This window comes from Aethalodelphis obliquidens, unplaced genomic scaffold, assembly GCF_003676395.1.
Source record: "Aethalodelphis obliquidens isolate GAN/ISIS:26980383/991018 unplaced genomic scaffold, ASM367639v1 scaffold12, whole genome shotgun sequence".
Taxonomy (NCBI): Eukaryota; Metazoa; Chordata; class Mammalia; order Artiodactyla; family Delphinidae; genus Aethalodelphis; species Aethalodelphis obliquidens.
In genome coordinates, this window is record NW_020837956.1 from 12905971 (window position 1) to 12927009 (window position 21039).

At 38.3% G+C, this 21039-nt stretch overlaps 1 protein-coding gene across 1 annotated transcript; it reads right to left on the minus strand.

Moving 5' to 3' along the window:
* Window positions 1-685: 685 nt before the first annotated feature.
* Window positions 686-21010, minus strand: LOC113623823 (tetratricopeptide repeat protein 39B-like). Its single transcript, XM_027113341.1, is given in 4 exon segments — window positions 686-1310; window positions 1313-1762; window positions 1765-2643; window positions 20728-21010. Coding segments are annotated over 3 exon segments (1755 nt in total). The 5' UTR covers window positions 2468-2643; window positions 20728-21010; the 3' UTR covers window positions 686-708.
* Between the last annotated feature and the right edge of the window lie 29 nt (window positions 21011-21039).

The window sequence follows — 21039 nt, forward strand, 5'->3', positions numbered from 1 at the left end:
TGCAGGGGACATGGGTTTGTGCCCCGGTCCGGGAAGATCCCACATGCTGCGGAGCGGCTGGGCGCGTGAGCCATGGCCGCTGAGCCTGCACGTCCAGAGCCTGTGCTCCACAACTGGAGAGGCCACAACAGTGAGAGGCCCGCGTACCAAAAAAAAAAAAAAAAAAAAGCCAATGAAAAGCATTGTGTACAAGGGAAAACCATTCAGAGTCTATGCTATTCAGTGCATCGTTTTGAAATGTAAGACCTTAAAGTCTTTCTTCTTTCTTTAACGATTAAATAAAAACATTCATAGGGCACTGGGATTCCTAGTATAGCTACTTTCCCTATTTTATTTGTGAGCTGTATACATTATCTAGTGAGACGTCAAAAATATTTTTTGTTTTTAAAAATGATGTCTAACTTAATCGATAAATTCATAACATATAAGAGAGCCAGTACATTTTATAATGTACATCATTTGCCTTCTCTTTTTCAGAAATGCGCATCCCTCCATTTGCCAGTCTAAGACATTCCATTTTATAGGTATGCAGAAGGAAAGAGGGAAAAGTAATGGCCAATTCGTTTCTTCCTGGTTACTGGTCAGATTCTTAGCAGCTGCCTCTTCTTGGATTTCTTCCACAAAGAAATTATTTTTCTACCTGTTAATTACCTTGCTGACTGTAGATACTTCACCCATTAAAAAACAAAACCACACTTTGTGTCTAAATCACTTTTCTTTAGCTATTTGTTCAAGGGCTATGTGAGCCCTAAACGGTAATCGGGCTTCCACGGAATAGTCTTTGTAGTTTTTTATGTTTTCTAGGTTTTTTATTGCACTGGCATAATCTCCTTTTAGATAGTATAGAATTCCCAGTTCATGGTATGAATACGGCACCAAATAGTGGTCCTGTTTTAACAATTTCTCCTTTTGAATGACATGATTAAAGTAGTGCTCGGCCATCGAATATTTGCCTAAGTATTTCAGGCACAGACCTTTCAGTAAATTTAAGAAATTTATGTCATCTGTGCCATACTCTTTACTTGGATTTTCTTGTAAAAGTTCTCCTCCTTTGTCCATTATTGAAAGCCAGGTTGAAATAAGCTCTAGGTTTTTGCTCATGACTCGGAAACCACTCCAGGCATACATGAGTTCCAAAATGGGCTGTGCTGTAAACCAGCCTGCAGTGGTCGCATAGTGCTGACCCTTCTCAGCAACAAACTTTTCTATTGGCACCGAAGTTCCTAAAATTCTGATTCTCAGGTTATCCACGTTTAAGAAGAGAGAGCTCATGTCCTCACTTACCGATTTCACAAAATCAGAAGGAAGCACGCCAGTAGGGAAGCTTTAGCGAACGAATACATTGCCTTGGAGCACCTGCTGTGTTGAAACAGTAGCTCAGCAGAGCGGTAAGCCTGCTTCCAATCCAGCAGAAAAATGTGGTACCACATGAGTTCCCAGTAACAGAGGTGATGAACCTGCTTCCATCCGTTCTGAATAAAAACGCACTCCTCTAATGTTAATTGGGCAGGTTTAAAATATCCTTTCAACATACTAAAACGTGCATGAAAAAATTGAAGTATGACACAGTTTGGAAATTTCTGGAGGTAGATTAGGGAGAGATTCTCTGCAGCAGAACTGTGGCTCTTTTCAACACCAAAAGCTACGGAGATATAATTGTAATAAAAGAATAGAGTCAAAACACTTAAGATATTATTTGTATGGGATTCAGATGCACTGTCATGAAGCAAAGTCAAGCCTACCTCTCTATTGCCGGAATATCAACAACATTGAGTAGTTTAAGTGTCTTTCGTGGCACAAGTGATAATATCAAATTGAATACTCCAAGTCCAAATTTTATGCCTCCAACCAGGTGTCTGTAAGTTTTACCCCGGTAATTAGGTATCTGTGTTAATACTCGCTGACAGTCTTCGTATATTTGGCAACTTAACCCAACATTGATCCCGCTTTTAAGAAAACGAAGCACACTGTCATCCTGTATAAACGTTACAGTGGATGTCAAGATCAAACACTCAGCATAGCAGACTTCTGCATGCAATTCCTCTTCTTTGATAGCATTTATTCCCTGCTTATTCACTAGACGAGAAAAACTCATCATCCTAGATTTTCTTCGGAAACTATTACAGGTTCTCAAAGCTTCCTTTGTGGCAGTCATCCCAATTTCTATCTCCTGTGGATCAAAAGTCAAGAAGGCCTTGATGACCGTAAGGATACCATAAATTCGGGCAGGGTACACGCTGTTTTTCAACCATGGATAAATGAGGTGTATGGCATCTGAGAATCTGTTATTTAGAAATAAATACAATTTAGTTGTGCATTCCTCCAGGGAAGATATTAGATCCATTGTTGTTGCTGCGGGGATACTTTCATAGGCATCTTTGAACTTGTCCTCCTTATCATTTTCTCCCTTACTAAATGATGTAAGGCCATCCTCATTATTTTCTCTTTTATTCAGAGGAGGTGACATATTTGTTTACCCCCTTTAGAAATGAGAAATATCTGAAGTGGAGTGATGTGGCTGCAATGAGGGTAGCTCCTGCTCTCCAGACTGGGGTCACTTCCTCCACAGCCTGAAGTGTTGCTGTTATAACAGAGGCAAACAAACATATAGTTGTGAGGTGTAGCATTAGGATATTCTCATCTCTGTCGGACAAAGGGGGGAAAAGGACAATTTTATTTAACTAGAAGATGAATTTCTGAAAAGTTCAAATCATCTGGAATGTACTAAAGAAAACATGCTCTTTTAGAATACTGGGAAGCAAATCCTTTGTAAACAGAAGACCTCTTTTGTTAACCATCCCTCCAGACTACCATTTTCAATAGATCATTCTTTTGTGTATTTGTGTTGTAGAACTGTACTATGACAGCTGTACAAAGAGAGTGAATTCTCTACAGGAAGACCTTGGGGGCAAGAACCTGGTGGGAAAGAAGAATGTATTTGCATAGGTCTCTAGTTAAGACTAGAGGAAGGGGTAAGTTGTCCAGATCAAAGACTAAAGATGATGGGAATTAAAAATCCACCCCATGCTATTCTTAGTACCACTGCTGTGCTTGTATATATTTTCGTAGAAAACTACGTCTTGATAAAATATTACGGTTAGTTGTATAGGACTCTGGACATGGACAGTGCTGTGTAAACTAGAAAGATTTCCTCGCATTGCTGCAATTAGGAAAAGAACTCAAATGTAATAGTTTTGATCACAGCGTTACTATAGCATCTTGGTAGGAAGGTGGGGTGAGGGTGGGCACAATGGAAAACCAATTCCAACTAGCAAGCTACTTAATATATTCATAATAATACAATAGGTTCAATTAATCTATTTGTAAAAATAGAAACCGCAAAAAAAAAAAAATAGAAACCACAGACAAAATACTTCAATAGTAAATTTCACAATGTTTAACAATAATTACAAATACAGTTTAAAATGTACTTTAATTCTGTATTTTTATATGTTAAAAGACAGGAGGGGAAAGTAAAACAGAGGAGAACATTCAAAGGAAAAGAGAGAGAAAAGCAGGAGAGATGCAGGTTTTTACACAGAGGGAAGAGAGAAAACAGAGGGAAAATAAGTTATATATGAGAAAAAAATTAATGGGGGAGGACAGCCTCGAAGATATTATTTTAATAAAATTGCTTGTTTTTACACCTTAAGGTTTAGTTATGTTTCAGTATTAGCAACTGTAATCACTATTCATTGAAAAGCTAAGTTAATTACACATTTAACTAAAAGGCTCAGCTCTGACTGGAAAAGCTCTGAAGCCCATTAAAAGTAAAGTTATTTTTGGGACTGCAGTAGTGGCTAGATTAAGGTTGGCTGGAGAAACCTAGATGAGGGCCATACTTAACTCAAGGACAAAGTTTCCTTTCCTCTGGCCTAATGCTTTCAAATTATATTTCCTAGAATCCCTATTCCCCAGCGAAGACGGCTCACATTTTACTTTTTCTGAAACCTTACCTAAGTCTGTCAGCATAATCTCCCTGATGGCATGCTGTATATATCTTTATTAGTAGTTATCTCACTGCACTGTAATTATTTATACACCTGCTTTCACCACTGGCCCGGGAGCTTCAAGGCATGATTTGTATTTTATTCAGCATTATATCCCAGTTCTAGTACAATCCCTTGAACAAAGTAGGCATTAATAAATGGTTGCTAAATGGATTCGGGTGCCCACACCTTTCTAGGAATTTCTTGAAAGCGAGCTGTGAACTTATCTTTCTGCTACTTAATTGCTAGGTTTGCTACTCCCAGAGTCACCATGTTACGCATTAGAGCCTCGGACCTTATTCATTTTATAACTGAAAGTTGGTACTCTTTTACCAACCTCTCCCTATTTCCCTCACCCCCCTTATTCCCTATTCTTAATGTTCCCATAAGGAGACTTTTCTGCTAGAGAAATACTCCTGGCTGGTGGGCCTACTTCTGGCTGGGAGTCGATAGAAGGAACTAGGGAAGTGTCCTTCTATGCCTTCTGAATTCCTTCTTTTGGAAACAGCCTGTGCAAAGTCTGAAACCAAAAAACAGGAAGTTTGTTTTCTGCTCTCCAGCTACATGTGGGACCAGGTGGGTAAATTTGTTTAATTAAGGGGTGGCCGCATAAGTTAGCCCACGTGGCAGCACATCTGAAGTCACAGTAACTATCAGCTTAGTCAAAAAGGTCATGTTTTGATTTCCTTCTGCCTCACTCTTGCATCCGTATCTCATTGGTTCTGAACCCAGAGAAGGAAAAGGGATGTTATTTGCTGACTCCCAAAACCATCTCCTTCTCCTCCTTCTCTTGTATTTCCTATCTGGATGGTTGATGCCATCATTCACCGTAGACTCTTTTTTTTCTCCTCCCATATCCATCGGTGACCAAACTCTGGCAATTTTACTTTGCTGAATGAGGTGCCTCTCTCTTGTCCTCCAAATCACTCTGGGCATACTTCTTTAACAAGGCTTATCCCTAAGGTTAGAAGATGGTAAAATGCAAAGACTGTGAAGTTAGGCTGCTAAGGTGTGAATCCTGATTCTCCCACTTGCTTGGCCTCCGTTTTCTCATCTGCAAATAGGGAATAATAGTACTTCTACCAAAAAGTGGTTGGGAGAATTAGGTGAATTAATACTTGAAAAGCAGTCGGGATAATATCTGGCATATATAGTAAATACTCAATATATTATTCTATACCCATCCCCCCAGAGCCTGGAATATAGTAGGTGCTTACTGAATTTTTTAAATGGGATTTAGGATGCAGACTGCTATGTTTGGGAGTCCCAAAGCTTTTGGTGATAGAGGCAGAGTCATACTCCTATCATTCTTTTGCTTAAAATGCGCTATCTGAAGTGTCTTCTTTACTTCTATCTGCTTGTCTGTGTTTGGAAGGATCACTCTAGTGATTAGGAAAGGCTAATGCTGAGCCAGGAAGATCAGACAGCTAGGGAGCTCGAGTAAGGTAGAGAAGGAAAGGCTGAAGATACAGAAAGGAACAATTCAATAAAAAGGAGGTAGTTGGGGGTGCACAGAGCACAGCTGAAGGGAGGATAAGATGAGAAAAATCTCTTCCACTAACACAGAAGAGTCTTCCTTCCAGTCATTCATTCAGTACATACTTAACTGAGCTCTTTCCACATGCTAAGCACTATTCTTGGCGCTGTGGGTACAGCAGTGGACAAAACGAAGACCCTGCTGTTGGGCTTCCCTGGTGGCGATGTGGTTAAGAATCTGCCTGCCAATGCAGGTTCAAGCCCTGGTCCAGGAAGATCCCACATGCCACGGAGAAGCTTAGCCTGTGCACCACAACTACTGAGCCTGCACTCTAGACCCCGCGAGCCACAACTACTGAGCCCACGTGCCACACTTAATGAAGCCCGCGCGCCTAAAGCCCATGCTCCGCAACAAGAGCAATGAGAAGCCTGTGCACCGCAACGAAGAGTAGCCCCCGCTCACGCAACTAGAGAAAGCCTGCGCACAGCAACGAAGATGCGACGCAGCCAAAAATAAATAAATTTATTTTTAAAAAAACAAAAACAAACAGCCTGCTGTCATGGAATTAATTTTCTTAGGGAAGAGACATGAGGGAGGGACATCGTGATGGGGGAGAAAAGCAATAAATAAATGAATAAATAGCATGTCAGCTGGGTTCTTTGAGAAGATAAACAAAATAGATAAACCATTAGCCAGACTCATCAAGAAAAAAAGGGAGAAGACTCAAATCAATAGAATTAGAAATGAAAAAGGAGAAGTAACAACTGACACAGCAGAAATACAAAAGATCATGAGAGATTACTACAAGCAACTCTATGCCAATAAAATGGACAGCCTGGAAGAAATGGACAAATTCTTAGAAATGCACAACCTGCCAAGACTGAATCAGGAAGAATAGAAAATATGAACAGACCAATCACAAGCACTGAAATTGAAACTGTGATTAAAAATCTTCCAACAAACAAAAGCCCAGGACCAGATGGCTTCACAGGCGAATTCTATCAAACATTTAGAGAAGAGCTAACACCTATCCTTCTCAAACTCTTCCAAAATATAGCAGAGGGAGGAACACTCCCAAATTCATTCTACGAGGCCACCATCATCTTGATACCAAAACCAGACAAGGATGTCACAAAGAAAGAAAACTACAGGCCAATATCACTGATGAACATAGATGCAAAAATCCTCAACAAAATACTAGCAAACAGAATCCAACAGCACATTAAACGGATCATACACCATGATCAAGTGGAGTTTATTCCAGGAATGCAAGGATTCTTCAATATACGCAAATCAATTAATGTGATAAACCATATTAACAAATTGAAGGAGAAAAAGCATATGATCATCTCAATAGATGCAGAGAAAGCTTTTGACAAAATTCAACACCCATTGATGACAAAAACCCTGCAGAAAGTAGGCATAGAGGGAACCTTCCTCAACATAATAAAGGCCATATATGACAAACCCACAGCCAACATCATCCTCAATGGTGAAAAACTGAAAGCATTTCACTAAGATCAGGAACAAGACAAGGTTGCTCACTCTCACCACTCTTATTCAATATAGTTTTGGAAGTTTTATCCACGGCAATCAGAGAAGAAAAGGAAATAAAAGGAATCCAAATCGGAAAAGAAGTAAAGCTGTCACTGTTTGCAGATGACATGATACTATACATAGAGAATCCTAAAGATGCTACCAGAAAACTACTAGAGCTAATCAATGAATTTGGTAAAGTATCAGGATACAAAATTAATGCACAGAAATCTCTTGCATTCCTATACGCTAATGATGAAAAATCTGAAAGTGAAATCAAGAAAACACTCCCATTTACCATTGCAACAAAAAGAATAAAATATCTAGGAATAAACCTACCTAAGGAGACAAAAGACCTGTATGCAGAAAACTATAAGACACTGATGAAAGAAATTAAAGATGATACAAACAGATGGAGAGATATACCATGTTCTTGGATTGGAAGAATCAACATTGTGAAAATGACTCTACTACCCAAAGCAATCTACAGATTCAATGCAATCCCTATCAAACTACCACTGGCATTTTTCACAGAACTAGAACGAAAAATTTCACAATTTGCATGGAAACACAAAAGACCCCGAATAGCCAAAACAATCTTGAGAACGAAAAACGGAGCTGGAGGAATCAGGTTCCCTGACTTCAGACTATACTACAAAGCTACAGTAATCAAGACAGTGTGGTACTGGCACAAAAACAGAAAGATACATCAATGGAACAGGATAGAAAGCCCAGAGATAAACCCATGCACATACGCTCACCTTATCTTTGATAAAGGAGGCAGGAATGTACAGTGGAGAAAGGACAGCCTCTTCAATAAGTGGTGCTGGGGAAACTGGACAGGTACATGTAAAAGTATGAGATTAGATCACTCCCTAACACCATACACAAAAATAAGCTCAAAATTGATTAAAGACCTAAATGTAAGGCCAGAAACTATCAAACTCTTAGAGGAAAACATAGGTAGAACACTCTATGACATAAATCACAGCAAGGTCCTTTTTGACCCACCTCCTAGAGAAATGGAAATAAAAACAAAAATAAACAAATGGGACCTAATGAAACTACAACGCTTTTGCACAGCAAAGGAAACCATAAACAAGACAAAAAGACAACCCTCAGAATGGGAGAAAATATTTGCAAATGAAGCAACTGACAAAGGATTAATCTCCAAAATTTACAAGCATCTCATGCAGCTCAATAACAAAAAACAAACAACCCAATCCAAAAATGGGCAGAAGACCTAAATAGACATTTCTCCAAAGAAGACATACAGACTGCCAACAAACACATGAAAGAATGCTCAACATCATTAATTATTAGAGAAATGCAAATCAAAACTACAATGAGATATCATCTCACACCAGTGAGAATGGCATCATCAAAAAATCTAGAAACAATAAATGCTGGAGAGGGTGTGGAGAAAAGGGAACACTCCTGCAGAGCTGGTGGGAATGTGAATTGGTACAGCCACTATGGAGAACAGTATGGAAGTTCCTTAAAAAACTACAAATAGAAATACCATATGACCCAGCAATCCCACTACTGGGCATATACCCTGAGAAAACCATAATTCAAAAAGAGTCATGTACCAGAATGTTCATTGCAGCTCTATTTACAATAGCCCAGATATGGAAACAACGTAAGTGCCCATCATCGGATGAATGGATAAAGATGTGGCACATATATACAATGGAATATTACTCAGCCACAAAAAGAAACGAAATTGAGCTATTTGCAATGAGGTGGATAGACCTAGAGTCTGTGATACAGAGTGAAGTAAGTCAGAAAGAGAAAGACAAATACCGTATGCCTACACATATATATGGAATTTAAGGGGAAAAAATGTCATGAAGAACCTAAGGTAAGAGAGGAATAAAGACACAGATCTACTGGAGAACGGACTTGAGGATATGGGGAGGGGGAAGGGTGAGCTGTGACAAAGCGAGAGAGAGGCATGGACATATATACACTACCAAACGTAAGGTAGATAGCGAATGGGAAGCAGCCGCATAGGACAGGGAGATCAGCTCAGTGCTTTGTGACCGCCTGGATGGGTGGGACAGAGGGAGACGCAAGAGGGAAGAGATATGGGATCATATGTATATGTATAACTGATTCACTTTGTTATAAAGCAGAAACTAACACACCATTGTAAAGAATTATACCCCAATAAAGATGTTAAAAAAAACTAGCTTGTCAGCTGTTGACATATGCTAGAAGAAAAATAAAACAGGTTAAGACAGAATAAAGAATTTAGAGACGGATGAGGTGTGAGGTACTTGCTAGTATATGGTGGGGAGCCAGGAAAGGTCTCCCTGATAAGGTGAAATTTGAGCAGAGATGTAGAAGATGTGAGGGTCTCTTGATTTCTTCTTTCAGTCTAAGATAAGTGAACATCCTGTGTGTTCCTATGATGCCCTGTGCTTACCTCTATCACAGCACTTGATATATATATTTTTTCAAGTGTCTGTCTTCTGACTGCATCTTTTATATCTGTCTTCATCACAGAGTACAATGACTGGCACTTAGTCATTAACCTAAATGAATATTTATCACATGGCTATAACAGTTTTCAATTCACATATACTACGACAAATTCAGGATGAAGTAATCAATCAACTGTTAAAACTGTAAGAGTCTGCACAGATATAGAGAAGAGACTTGTGGATGCCAAGGGGGAGGTGGGGTGGGGGAGGAATGGATTGGGAATATGGGATTAGCAGATACAACTACATATAGAATGGATAAACAACAAGGTCCTACTGTTTAGCACAGGGAACTATATTGAATATCCTGAGATAAACCATAATGGAAAATAATGTAAAAAAGAATGTATATATTTATATATATGTATAACTGAATCATTCTGCTGTACAGCAGAAATTAACACAATATTGTAAATCAACTATACTTCAATTTTAAAAAATTTGAAAAAAAGAGAGAAAAAGCTAAACTTGTAGCAACAGAGGTTAGAATGGTGGTTACCAGAGGATGGGAGGTAGGGGAATTGGAGAAATGTTGTTTAAGAGTATAAACTTGCAACTGGTAGATAAATAAATCCTGGAGATCTAATGCACAGCATAATGATTAGAGTCAACAATATTGTATTATAAACTTCAAGATGTCTGAGAGACTAGATCTTAATTGTTCTCACCACAAAATAGGAATGATAATTATGTGACATGACAGACATGTTAGCTAATACTACAGTGGTAATCACACTGCAATATGTAAATATATCAAATCAACTTATAAATCTTAAACTTATACAATGTTATATGTCAATTACATATCAATTAAAAATGTAAGCTTCTGAAAAAAACTATAAGAGTCTGGAAAATTTAACAGTGAACACAAATAATTGAAGTCCTTAATAAGGTAAGAGTTCCTATGAATCAGTAAGATAGAAGAAACACTCCAACAGAAAAATCAGCAAGCGACATAAACAAAATGCCAGTGAGCATAATGTTCAGTCTCACTGTAAATCAACAAAATACAAATGAAAAAAAATCCATTAAAAAATCAAACTTGGCAGATAAAAAATTTATAACATCCAATATTAATGAAGGTGCAAAGAACCAAATATCCTTGTGTGTTACTTGGTGGGTGTATAAATGGCTATAACCCTTTTGGAGAGCTACTTGGCAACATGTTTTAAAGCTTTTATATTTTTTTATACTGTTTGATCCAGTAATTTCACTTACGGAATTATTCTAAAGAAATAATCAGGGATATGCATTTATACAAGTTGTATACACTTCAGCATTATTTATAATATAAAAAAATGAAAACAATCTAAATTTCTTACAACAAAGGATACCCATACAATGGAATACCATGCAAATATTATAAGGTTGTAGAATATTTAATGACTTGGAAAATTGTTTATGGTATAATATACCATATTAGTCAGGGTTCTCCAGAGAAACAAAACCAATACCAAATATCTGGCAGCATAGTAAACATATAAAGGCCATATATGACAAACCCACAGCAAGCATCATACTCAATGGTGAAAAGCTGAAAGCATTTCCTCTAAGATCAGGAACAAGACAAGGATTCCCACTCTTGCCACTTTTATTCAACATAGTTTTGGAAGTCCTAGCCACAGCAATCAGAGAAGAAAAAGAAATAAAAGGAATCCAAATTGGAAAGGAAGAAGTCAAACTGTCACTGTTTGCAGATGACATAATACTATACATAGAAAGTCCTAAAGATGCCACCAGAAAACTACTAAATCTCACCAATGAATTCAGTAGAGTTGCAGGATGCAAAATTAATATACAGAAATCTGCTGCATTTCTAAACAGTAACAATGAACTATTAGAAAGAGAAATTAAGAAAACAATCCCATTTACCATTGCATCAAGAAGAATAAAATATCTAGGAATAAACCTACCTAAGGAGGTAAAAGACCTGTACTCAGAAAACTAGAAGACACTGATGAAATAAACTGAAGATGACACAAACTGATGGTAAGATATACCATGTTCTTGGATTGGAAGAATTAATACTGTTAAAAATGATCATACTACCCAAGGCAATCTACAGATTCAATTCTATCCTTATCAAAATACCAGTGGCATTTTTCACATAACTGGAACAAATAATTTTAAAATTTGTATGGAAACATAAAAGACCCAAACAGCCAAAACAATCTTGAGAAAAAAGAACAGAGCTGGAAGAATCACACTCCCTGACTTCAGATTATACTACAAAGATACAGTCATCAAAACAGTATGGTACTGGGACTTCCCTGGTGGCGCAGTGGTTAAGAATCTGCCTGCCAATGCAGGGGACACGGGTTCGAGCCCTGGTCCGGGAAGATCCCACATGCCACAGAGCAACTAAGCCCGTGCGCCACAACTACTGCTCCTGCGCTCTGGAGCCCACGAGCCACAACTGTTGAAGCCCATGCACCTAGAGCCCGTGCTCTGCAACAAGAGAAGCCACGAAAATGAGAGGCCCACACACCACAACAAAGAGTAGCCCCTGCTCACTGCAACTAGAGAAAGCCCACAAGCAGCAATGAAGACCCAACACAGCCAAATAACAAACTAACTAAATTAATTAATAAAAAAAAAAAAAACCAGGGACTTCCCTGGTGGTGCAGTGGTTGAGAATCTGTCTGCCAATGCATAGGACACGAGTTCAAGCCCTGGTCTGGGAAGATCCCACATGCTGTGGAGCAACTAAGCCCATGTGCCACAACTACTGAGCCTGCACTCTAGACCCCACGAGCCACAACTACTGAGCCCACGTGCCACAACTACTGAAGACCATGCGCTTAGAGTCCGTGTTCTGCAACAAGACAAGCCACTGCAATGAGAAGCTCACGCACCACAACGAAGAGTAGCCCCCGCTTGCTGCAACTAGAGAAAGCCCGCACGCAGCAACAAAGACCCAATGCAGCAAAAAAAAAACCCCAAAAAACAAAAAACAAAACTCAAAAAAACCCAGTATGGTACTGGCACAAAAACAAACATATAGATCAGTGGAACAGAATAGAGAACCCAGAAATAATCTCATGCATTTATTATCAATTAATCTATGACAAAGGAGGAAGACTATACAATGGAGAAAAAGTCTCTTCAATAAGTGGTGCTGGGAAAACAGGACAGCTACATGTAAAAGTATGAAATTAGAACATTCTCTAACATCATATACAAAAAATAAACTCAAAGTGGATTAATGACCTAAATGTAAGACCAGATACCATAAAACTGCTAGAGGAAAACATAGGCAAATCTAGAAAAATGGTACAGATGAACCTGTTTGCAAGGCAGAAATAGAGACACAGACATAGAGAACAAACGTATGGACACCAAGGGGAGGAATGGGGCTGGGATGAACTGGGAGATTGGGATTGACATATATACACTAATATGTATAAAATAGATAACTAATGAGAACCTGCTGTATAGCACAGGGTCTACTTAATGCTCTGTGGTGACCTAAATGGGAAGGAAATCCAAAAAAGAGGGGATATATGTATACATATGGCTGATTCACTTCACTGTACAGTGGAAACTAACACAATATTGTAAAACAACTATACCCAAATTAAAAAAAATAAGAAAAACAAGAAGTGATGACACACACACACACACAAAAGAAAAATACAGGCAGAACACTCTTTGACATAAATCGCAGCAGTATTTTTTTGGAGCTACCTCCTGGAGTAAACGAAATAAAAGCAAAAATAAACAAATGGGACCTAATTAAACTTAAAGCTTTTGCACAGCAAAGGAAACCACTGATAAAACTAAAAGACAACCTACTGAATGGGAGAAAATATCTGCAAGTGATATGACTGATAAGGGGTTAATATCCAACATATATTAACAGCTCATACAACTCAACATCAAAAAAAACAAACAACCCAATTTTAAAAATGGGCAGAAGACCTGAATAGACATTTTTCCAAAGAGGAAATGCAGATGGCCAGCAGTCACATGAAAAGATGCTCAACATTGCTAGTCATTGGGGAAATGCAAATCAAAATCACAATGAGATATCACCTCATATGTCAGAATGGCCATCATCAAAAAGAACACAAATAAGAAATGTTGGCAAGAACGAGGAGAAAAGGGAAGCCTGGTACATCATTGGTGCGAATGTAAATTGGTGCAGCCACTATGGAATACAGTATGGCGGTTTCTCAAAAAACTAAAAACAGAACTACCATATGACCCAGCAATTCCACTCCTGGCTATATATTTGAAAAAAACAAAAACACTAATTCAAAAGACACATGTACCCCAATATTCATAGCAGCAGGATTTACAATTGCCAAGATACGGAAGCAACCTAAGTGTCCATCAACACATGAATGGATAAAGAAGATGTGATGTGATACACACACACACACACACACACACGCACACACACAATGGAATACTACTCAGCCAAAAAAGAATGAAATGTTGTCATTTGCAGCAACATGGATGGAGTTGGAGGGCATTATGCTAAGTGAAATAAGTCAGACAGAGAAAGACAAGTACTGTATGCTCTCACTTTTATGTGGAACCTAAAAAATAACAACAAACTAGTGAACATAACAAAAAAGAAGCAGATTCACAGACACAGAGAACTAGTGGTTACCAGTGGGGAGAGAAAAGGGGGGAGGTATAAAATAAACAAGGATATACTGTACAAAATGGGGAATATACAATATAGTTTTACATTAACTATAAGTGAATTTTAACCTTTAAAAATTGTGAATCACTATATTGTAATCTGTACCTTATATAATATTGTACATCAACTATACTTCAATTAAAAAATGATTTTAAAAATTCTAGGATAAAGTAGACTTTTTGTTGTTGCTTTAAATACCAACGGCGTCCTACAGAAAAATGGTAGTACGTCTGCAGGTTTCACAGGCACATTTTTATAACATAAAACAAATGTTTCACTGCAACTCTCAGAGTTGATAAAAAGCCAAAACAAGTTACTTTTAGGGAGGCAGTATGGCTCAAAAGAAAGCTCTATGGACTGAGAGAATCAGAGGTTCAGATTTGGACCTAAATAGCTGTATAACCTTGGGAAAATAATTTGTAAATATTAATCGATCAACAACCATGTGAAATAGTTTCTTAGTAGAATTCATTAATGCTACAAATATTACTGAGAAACTAGTACTCCATAGGCCACGCACAGCGCCAGACAGTAGGAATGTATCAGTGAGTAAAACAAAGTCCCTGCTCTTGTGGAGCTCACACTGTGAGAGACTCTCACAGAATAAATGAAGAGTCAGAGGTGAGAAGAGCTATGAAGGAAAATAAAGGTGAGTAAACTGTATAGAGAGTGCGGGAGAAGCGCATATTATAATGTTGAAGCACTATTACAAAAGTACTATATTTGCTTAAAAAAACACAAAATCTTCAAACAATACAGAAGACTACGCTGTACAGTTAAACGACGAAGGCTCCTTTCTGTCTTCAACCAAATTCCACTTCCCAGAGGCAACCACAGTTAACAGTTTGGGAGTATACATATTAATGCTAGATTCTTCCCATATTAACTATCCCGTTTAATTCCCCCGTTACTACTTCCACTTAAGATATTTATATTTATTTATTTATATTTAAGATTACATTTAATTTTTTATTATAAGTAATACAGGTCATAACAGAAAAAAATTTTTAAATAACTAAAACTCATGTAAACTACATTCATAATACCACCCACCCACAGATAGCATCATTAAAACCTCCATTTTCTTCTGTGAAATCCTGAGCCTAGAATGACAAGTATAGTAACATGTTCCAATTAACACTACTAAACAGTGATTCTCAGTTCAAACTTGGAATTCGTCTGTCTCCAAGCCTCTCACTTTAAAAAGAAAAATTATAGAAAACTGTAAAATACAGAAAAATAAAATAAGAAAACTTAAATTACTTTTATTAATGATTTAGTTTTACAAAACCAGAATTATTCTGTGCATGCACATTGTTTTGAAATCTGCTTTCCTACTTAACTATATACCATTAACATTTTTCTGACATTAAAGTCTTATACAATGTGGTTTTTTTTAAGTAAATTTTTAAAATTTTATTTATTTATTCATTTATTTAATTTTTGGCTGCATTGGGTCTTCGCTGCTGCACGCAGGCTTTCTCTAGCTGCAGTGAGCGGGGGCCACTCCTCGCTGCTGGGTGCAGGCTTCTCATTGTGGTGGCCTCTCCTGCTGCAGAGCACAGGCTCTAGGCGCGCGGGCCCCAGTAGTTGTGGCTCGAGGGCTCAGAGCACAGGCCCAGCAGCTGTGGCGCACAGGCCTAGCTACTCCGCGGCATGTGGGATCCTCCCGGACCAGGGCCCGAACCCCTGTCCCCTGCATTGGCAGGCAGACTCCCAACCACTGTGCCATCAGGGAAGCCCCTACAATGTGGTTTTTAATGGCCATAACATATGTAACAAATTTATGTGCCATAACATTTAACCAATCCCTTTATGTTTGATTTTCAAGCTATTTCCAATTTTTGACATTATAAATAAGATCCTACCAACATTTTTGCATATAAATCTTTATGCATATCTATGATTAATTCTAGAATGAATTCTAGGAAATAAGATTGCTAGGCCAAAATATACGTACAATTTAATAATTTTAAAACATTGCCAAATTGACCCCCTCAAATGTATTATTTCACATTCCCATTAGTCTGTGTAAGTGCCAATTTCACTGCACTCCTGACAAAAATAGCATGTTGTGTTAATTTGCATTTTGGTAAGGTTAGACATTTTTTCTTTTTAAAAAATATTTTTTTAAAATTTATTTATTTATTAGTTTTGGCTGTGTTGGGTCTTCGTTTCTGTGTGAGGACTTTCTCTAGTTGTGGCGAGCGGGGGCCACTCTTCATCGCGGGGCGCGGGCCTCTCACTGTTGTGGCCTCTCCCGTTGCGGAGCACAGGCTCCAGACGCGCAGGCTCAGCAGCCATGGCTCACGGGCCCAGCCGCTCCGCGGCATGTGGGATCTTCCCGGACCGGGGCACGAACCTGTGTCCCCTGCATCGGCAGGTGGACTCTCAACCACTGTGCCACCAGGGAAGCCCCTTAACCACTTTTTTTATCTCCTGATACTTCAGCTTCCTTATCTGCAAAATGGGGTTTAATAATAGTACCTATTTCAGAGAGTCGTTAGGATTGGATGAGGTAAACCAAGTATATAACATTGCACGGTGTCTAGCACACTGAGTGTTCAATAAATGTTAGTAGTAGGAGGAGTAGCAGTAGGTTGACTAATCTTTGTCATTTGCTAAAAATTTGATATGATCCAGCGCATGGACGAAATTGAAGTTTCATCAAAGCTGGGGAAGAAACTCCGGAACGTGGTGGTGACCAGCCTTAAGTGGCCACTCCTAAGATGTTTTTGTCTCTTCACTCGATGACTTCAGTAAGGGAAATTGTCACTTTTCTTCTTTGACCCAGTCCACACAGAGAAAAATAATCTGACACATATAACACAAAAACTCAGAAAAAGAAAGTTTCTTCATGAAAAGTAAATCCCCAGGAATCCCAAAATCACATGCTGAAACGTTCTTAAGGTTTCTGTGCAATGGTATTTTCCTGTGGAATAGGGAGATATGTGTTCAGGAGCAATGTGGAAATTGTCACTTTTATTACAAAATTTAGTCTTGGAGGCTAATATCTATGAGATTAGGTATACTTAAAAAAAAAAACAGAAAAATAAATAGGGACTTCTCTGGCGGTCCAGTGGTTAGGACTCAGTCCTTCCATTGCTGGGGGCCTGGGTTCGATCCCTGGTCGGGGAGCTAAGATCCCGAAAGCAGCACGCCCAAAAAACTACAACAAATTAAAAAAAATTTTTTTAAGCAAATAAAATCTACTTCAAATCTTATGACAAATGGATACATACACTGTAACTCTCAAATAGATAATTAAGTTAAAACTGCATATGAAAGAAATGGCTTGAAATTCAGAGATAGGAGGACTTTTGTTAGATCACTAGTCTAATAACCTCATTTTTCAAATGAGACTAAGACCTAGAATTGCAGCATGATGAGTGCAGTGTTCCCAAATCCTGCTACAAAGACTGTCAGTCTGTCTGAACTTCAATGAAAATTTTTCCCATCTCAGAAAAATATAAACTATTGCCAACCACTCTTTCTTGGGAAAAACCATCCTTTATTCTGTGACTATGTCTTTCTTTTTTTTTTTTTTCTGGTAAAATGCTCCTCCCCTCAATTTTTTTTAAATGAAAGGATGCTGAGGATAATTTTTTTTTAAGTCTCACGTGTTTTCTTGATAGAAAAAGTTTGTCCCCTCCATCCCCCCAATTTTTTCAGATCTATCTAGCTCCCCAAATTCAAGAATCTAGAATTTCTAGTAAAGAACAAAGCATGACTTAACCCCCCCAAAAAATTGAGAAAAAGTCAGAGAGTAAGAAAATTTTAAAAAGAAGAGGGCTTCCCTGGTGGCACAGTCGTTGAGAACTTGCCTGCCAATGCAGGGGACTGGGTTTGAACCCTGGTCTGGGAAGATCCCACATGCTGCGGAGCAACTAGGCAAAACATCAAACAAAGTCTCGAAGTACAGCTGAGAGGTGGTCAATAACATAGATTCGCTCCTTCCAAGATAGTGCTAAGTGCTAAACTCAAAGTCTAAGGTAGTCTAGCTCTCTCTAATTAAGACACCAAGCTGACCAAGTCCCTTTCATTAATAACTCTTCCTTTAGAGAAGGAACAACACAAGTGATTGTTTTAGGGCTTGATAACGTTACAGTTTCTCACTTTTTAATAAAATCAGGCATTCCTCAGAAAGCCTCCCTCTTCCTGGATTGCTTTACATGCCTAAACCATCCATTTAGGTAATATTTGTATCAGTGGATCACTCTTGCATCACAATTTTTCCTAGTTTACTCCTTGCAGTTGGTCAAAGCACTGGTGCTCTTTAACTGTTGCTCCCCTCTTCCTCCTATATACTTCAGTACTGATTGCAGCCCAGTACTTGGCTAATGAGAAGTTAATTTCTTTACACAATATGAAAGACTTATAAACATGCCTCTAATAATTTTTCCTTCCCAGAATTTAAAAGTATTCTAGAGGGAATAGAAGAGTATGAAATGTTGAAACAAGAAAAGGAAGTTGTGGTTGAACATAGCTGTTTGGATTGACCTACAGTACAAACATACACAGAACATACATAAATACATATTAAAAGACTAGTGTTGGGGGAATTCCCGGGTAGTCCAGTGGTTAGGACGCCACACTTTCACTGCTGAGGGCCTAGGTTCAATCCCTGGTTGGGGAACTAAGATCCCGGAAGCCTTGAGGCCAAAAAACGAACCAAAAAAAAAAAACCTACTGTTGGTAATACTATTCTAATAAAGACTATTCTAATAAAGACTGTTTTTTATACTAAAAAGTAATACATGTGCAAAAGGTCTAAACTTGTTTTTCTTGTTTTAAAGTTTTCACATTCAAGCTAAAATGGAGACAATGACTTAAAAGTGAAACTAAAAATAAAGTAAGATAAAACGTGAGTATTTCTTTAATGCTTCTCTGGAAATAGTGAATCTAGGAAATGCAGATAAAATTTGAAAGCTGCAGCTTTCAAAAGAATTACCCCTCCCTTCATAAACTAATAATATTATCAATATTTAACAACAGAAACTTAAGAATTATTCAATGGATATTAGGAAATATTAGGATATTTGTTGAATTGAATTAAGTAACTTTCACATTCAAACTGAATCTGGAAATGTGACATTAATTTAACCCAAAATTCTAGAGGCAGAAAATTATGTATGTGAAACTTATTTCAAAAGAATCAGCAGGAATACAGGAACTCTGTACAAAAAAAATCTCCCTGATTGGATTGACATTTAGTGAAAAGAACTGGTTACATGTTCTTAGGGAAAGGGTTTTCAGTATAACACTGTACGAAAGTAGTATATAGTACTATTATTTTTTCATGGCAACAAGGTTAGTAAAGCCCAGCCTAGAACTGGCCCTCCTTTAATGAGAGAGAAATAATACTTAGGTACAGAGGGGCAGGCAAACCAGTCAAGGTTTACCCTTTTCCCCTTAATGTGTTGAAATCAGTTTGTTGTAAGTTGGACAATTGCTCTTCTTATTGTTTACACTATTATTTGCTTAAAAATTCTCTTTTGTACAATAGACTTTGTATTCAGAGCCAAAAAATATTTATTGAGGCCTATGAGGAGGTATGCAGTATAATAAGCACTACCTTTTAATAAGTTACCTACACTTTGTACCTACGCACTTTCTATATAAAGAATATATAAAGGAGTATATAAAAGTTCTTTATTCTTTAATCCTTTTAAGAAAAACCCTGTTAAGCAGATAACAACAAAAAATAAATAAGGGAGAACAAATATAACAGACTATAAACTTCTATTTTCTTACTAGAGGTTTTCTTGAAATAGACCAATTTCTTCCATAATTTGAAAAATTATGGAAAAAAATATAAATTCGCAGCATTACTCTGAGAGAATTCGTACTTTACCTGAATACACGCTTATTTAACTAAGCCCCCTTTCTCCTATACTCTGTATCCCACACCTATACCTACCAAGTGAAGTTACAGCAGATGAAAAAAATAAAAATACCTAAGAATTTCCCCTTGTTTTGTGGAATATTTCCAACTCGTGTATTGCAAGTATTTATAGTGTAATGTCTTTTTTTTTTTAATGGATGGTAAAAAAAGAAGTTAAATCTGTATTTATAGAGCTGGTATCTGGCAAATACATTGTATAAAGTTGAAACTGGATTTTTAAGCGATTCTAACAAAGAAAAGATTTTCATTTATTGAATATACAGAGTGGCTGAGCAGCAAGGCTGCTACTCAGAGAAGACAAAGTCCTCGTCCTCAGGATCTGAATATTAGTGGATGAGATGTGGTACTACAATACAAAGCAGAAAGCACTAGAAAGGAAGCACAAATACTCTGTGCTTCAAATGCAAATAATTTCAGAATTGCCACTACCAAAAAGATTTAAGGATTCACGGCAATATAACAGGGGGAAAAACACCCTCTATTCCTTTGTCCTCCTGACTCCAAGAACTCGGGCCGTGTTGCTGAACACTAGTGGCTGGTTCTGAAGTGGCTGGATGGTCGGTGCAGGGCGGGCGGTCCCTTGAGGGCGTCACCCCTTTAGAGGCCTGTGGTGCAGAGACCACTACTCACAACGGCGGGGTTCATGGAGTTCTCACCCTGGCCAAACTCCCGATTACCTCTGACGAGCCCCGAAGATCAATGAGTAGCGGTCTAGGCCAGGTCCCCCAGCAGAAAGGCGGCGACGGCTGCAACATCAGCGGTTAAATTTTACAGCCTTTCATAAACCCGGTCTCGTGCACCTGCAGTAAGATTACCAGGGCTGAGGGTTCCTAGATTGGGGAAAACGAAAGCGTGGACGCAGAAGGGAGGAAAATAAGGAGGGCACAGGGAAAGGGAAGGGGGCGGGCTTACAGGCGAGCCCTTGGCGTTGCCATGGGAACGTATCCCTCCGCCAGTGATTCGCGTCTTAGCCTTTTCAGTTCCCTCCG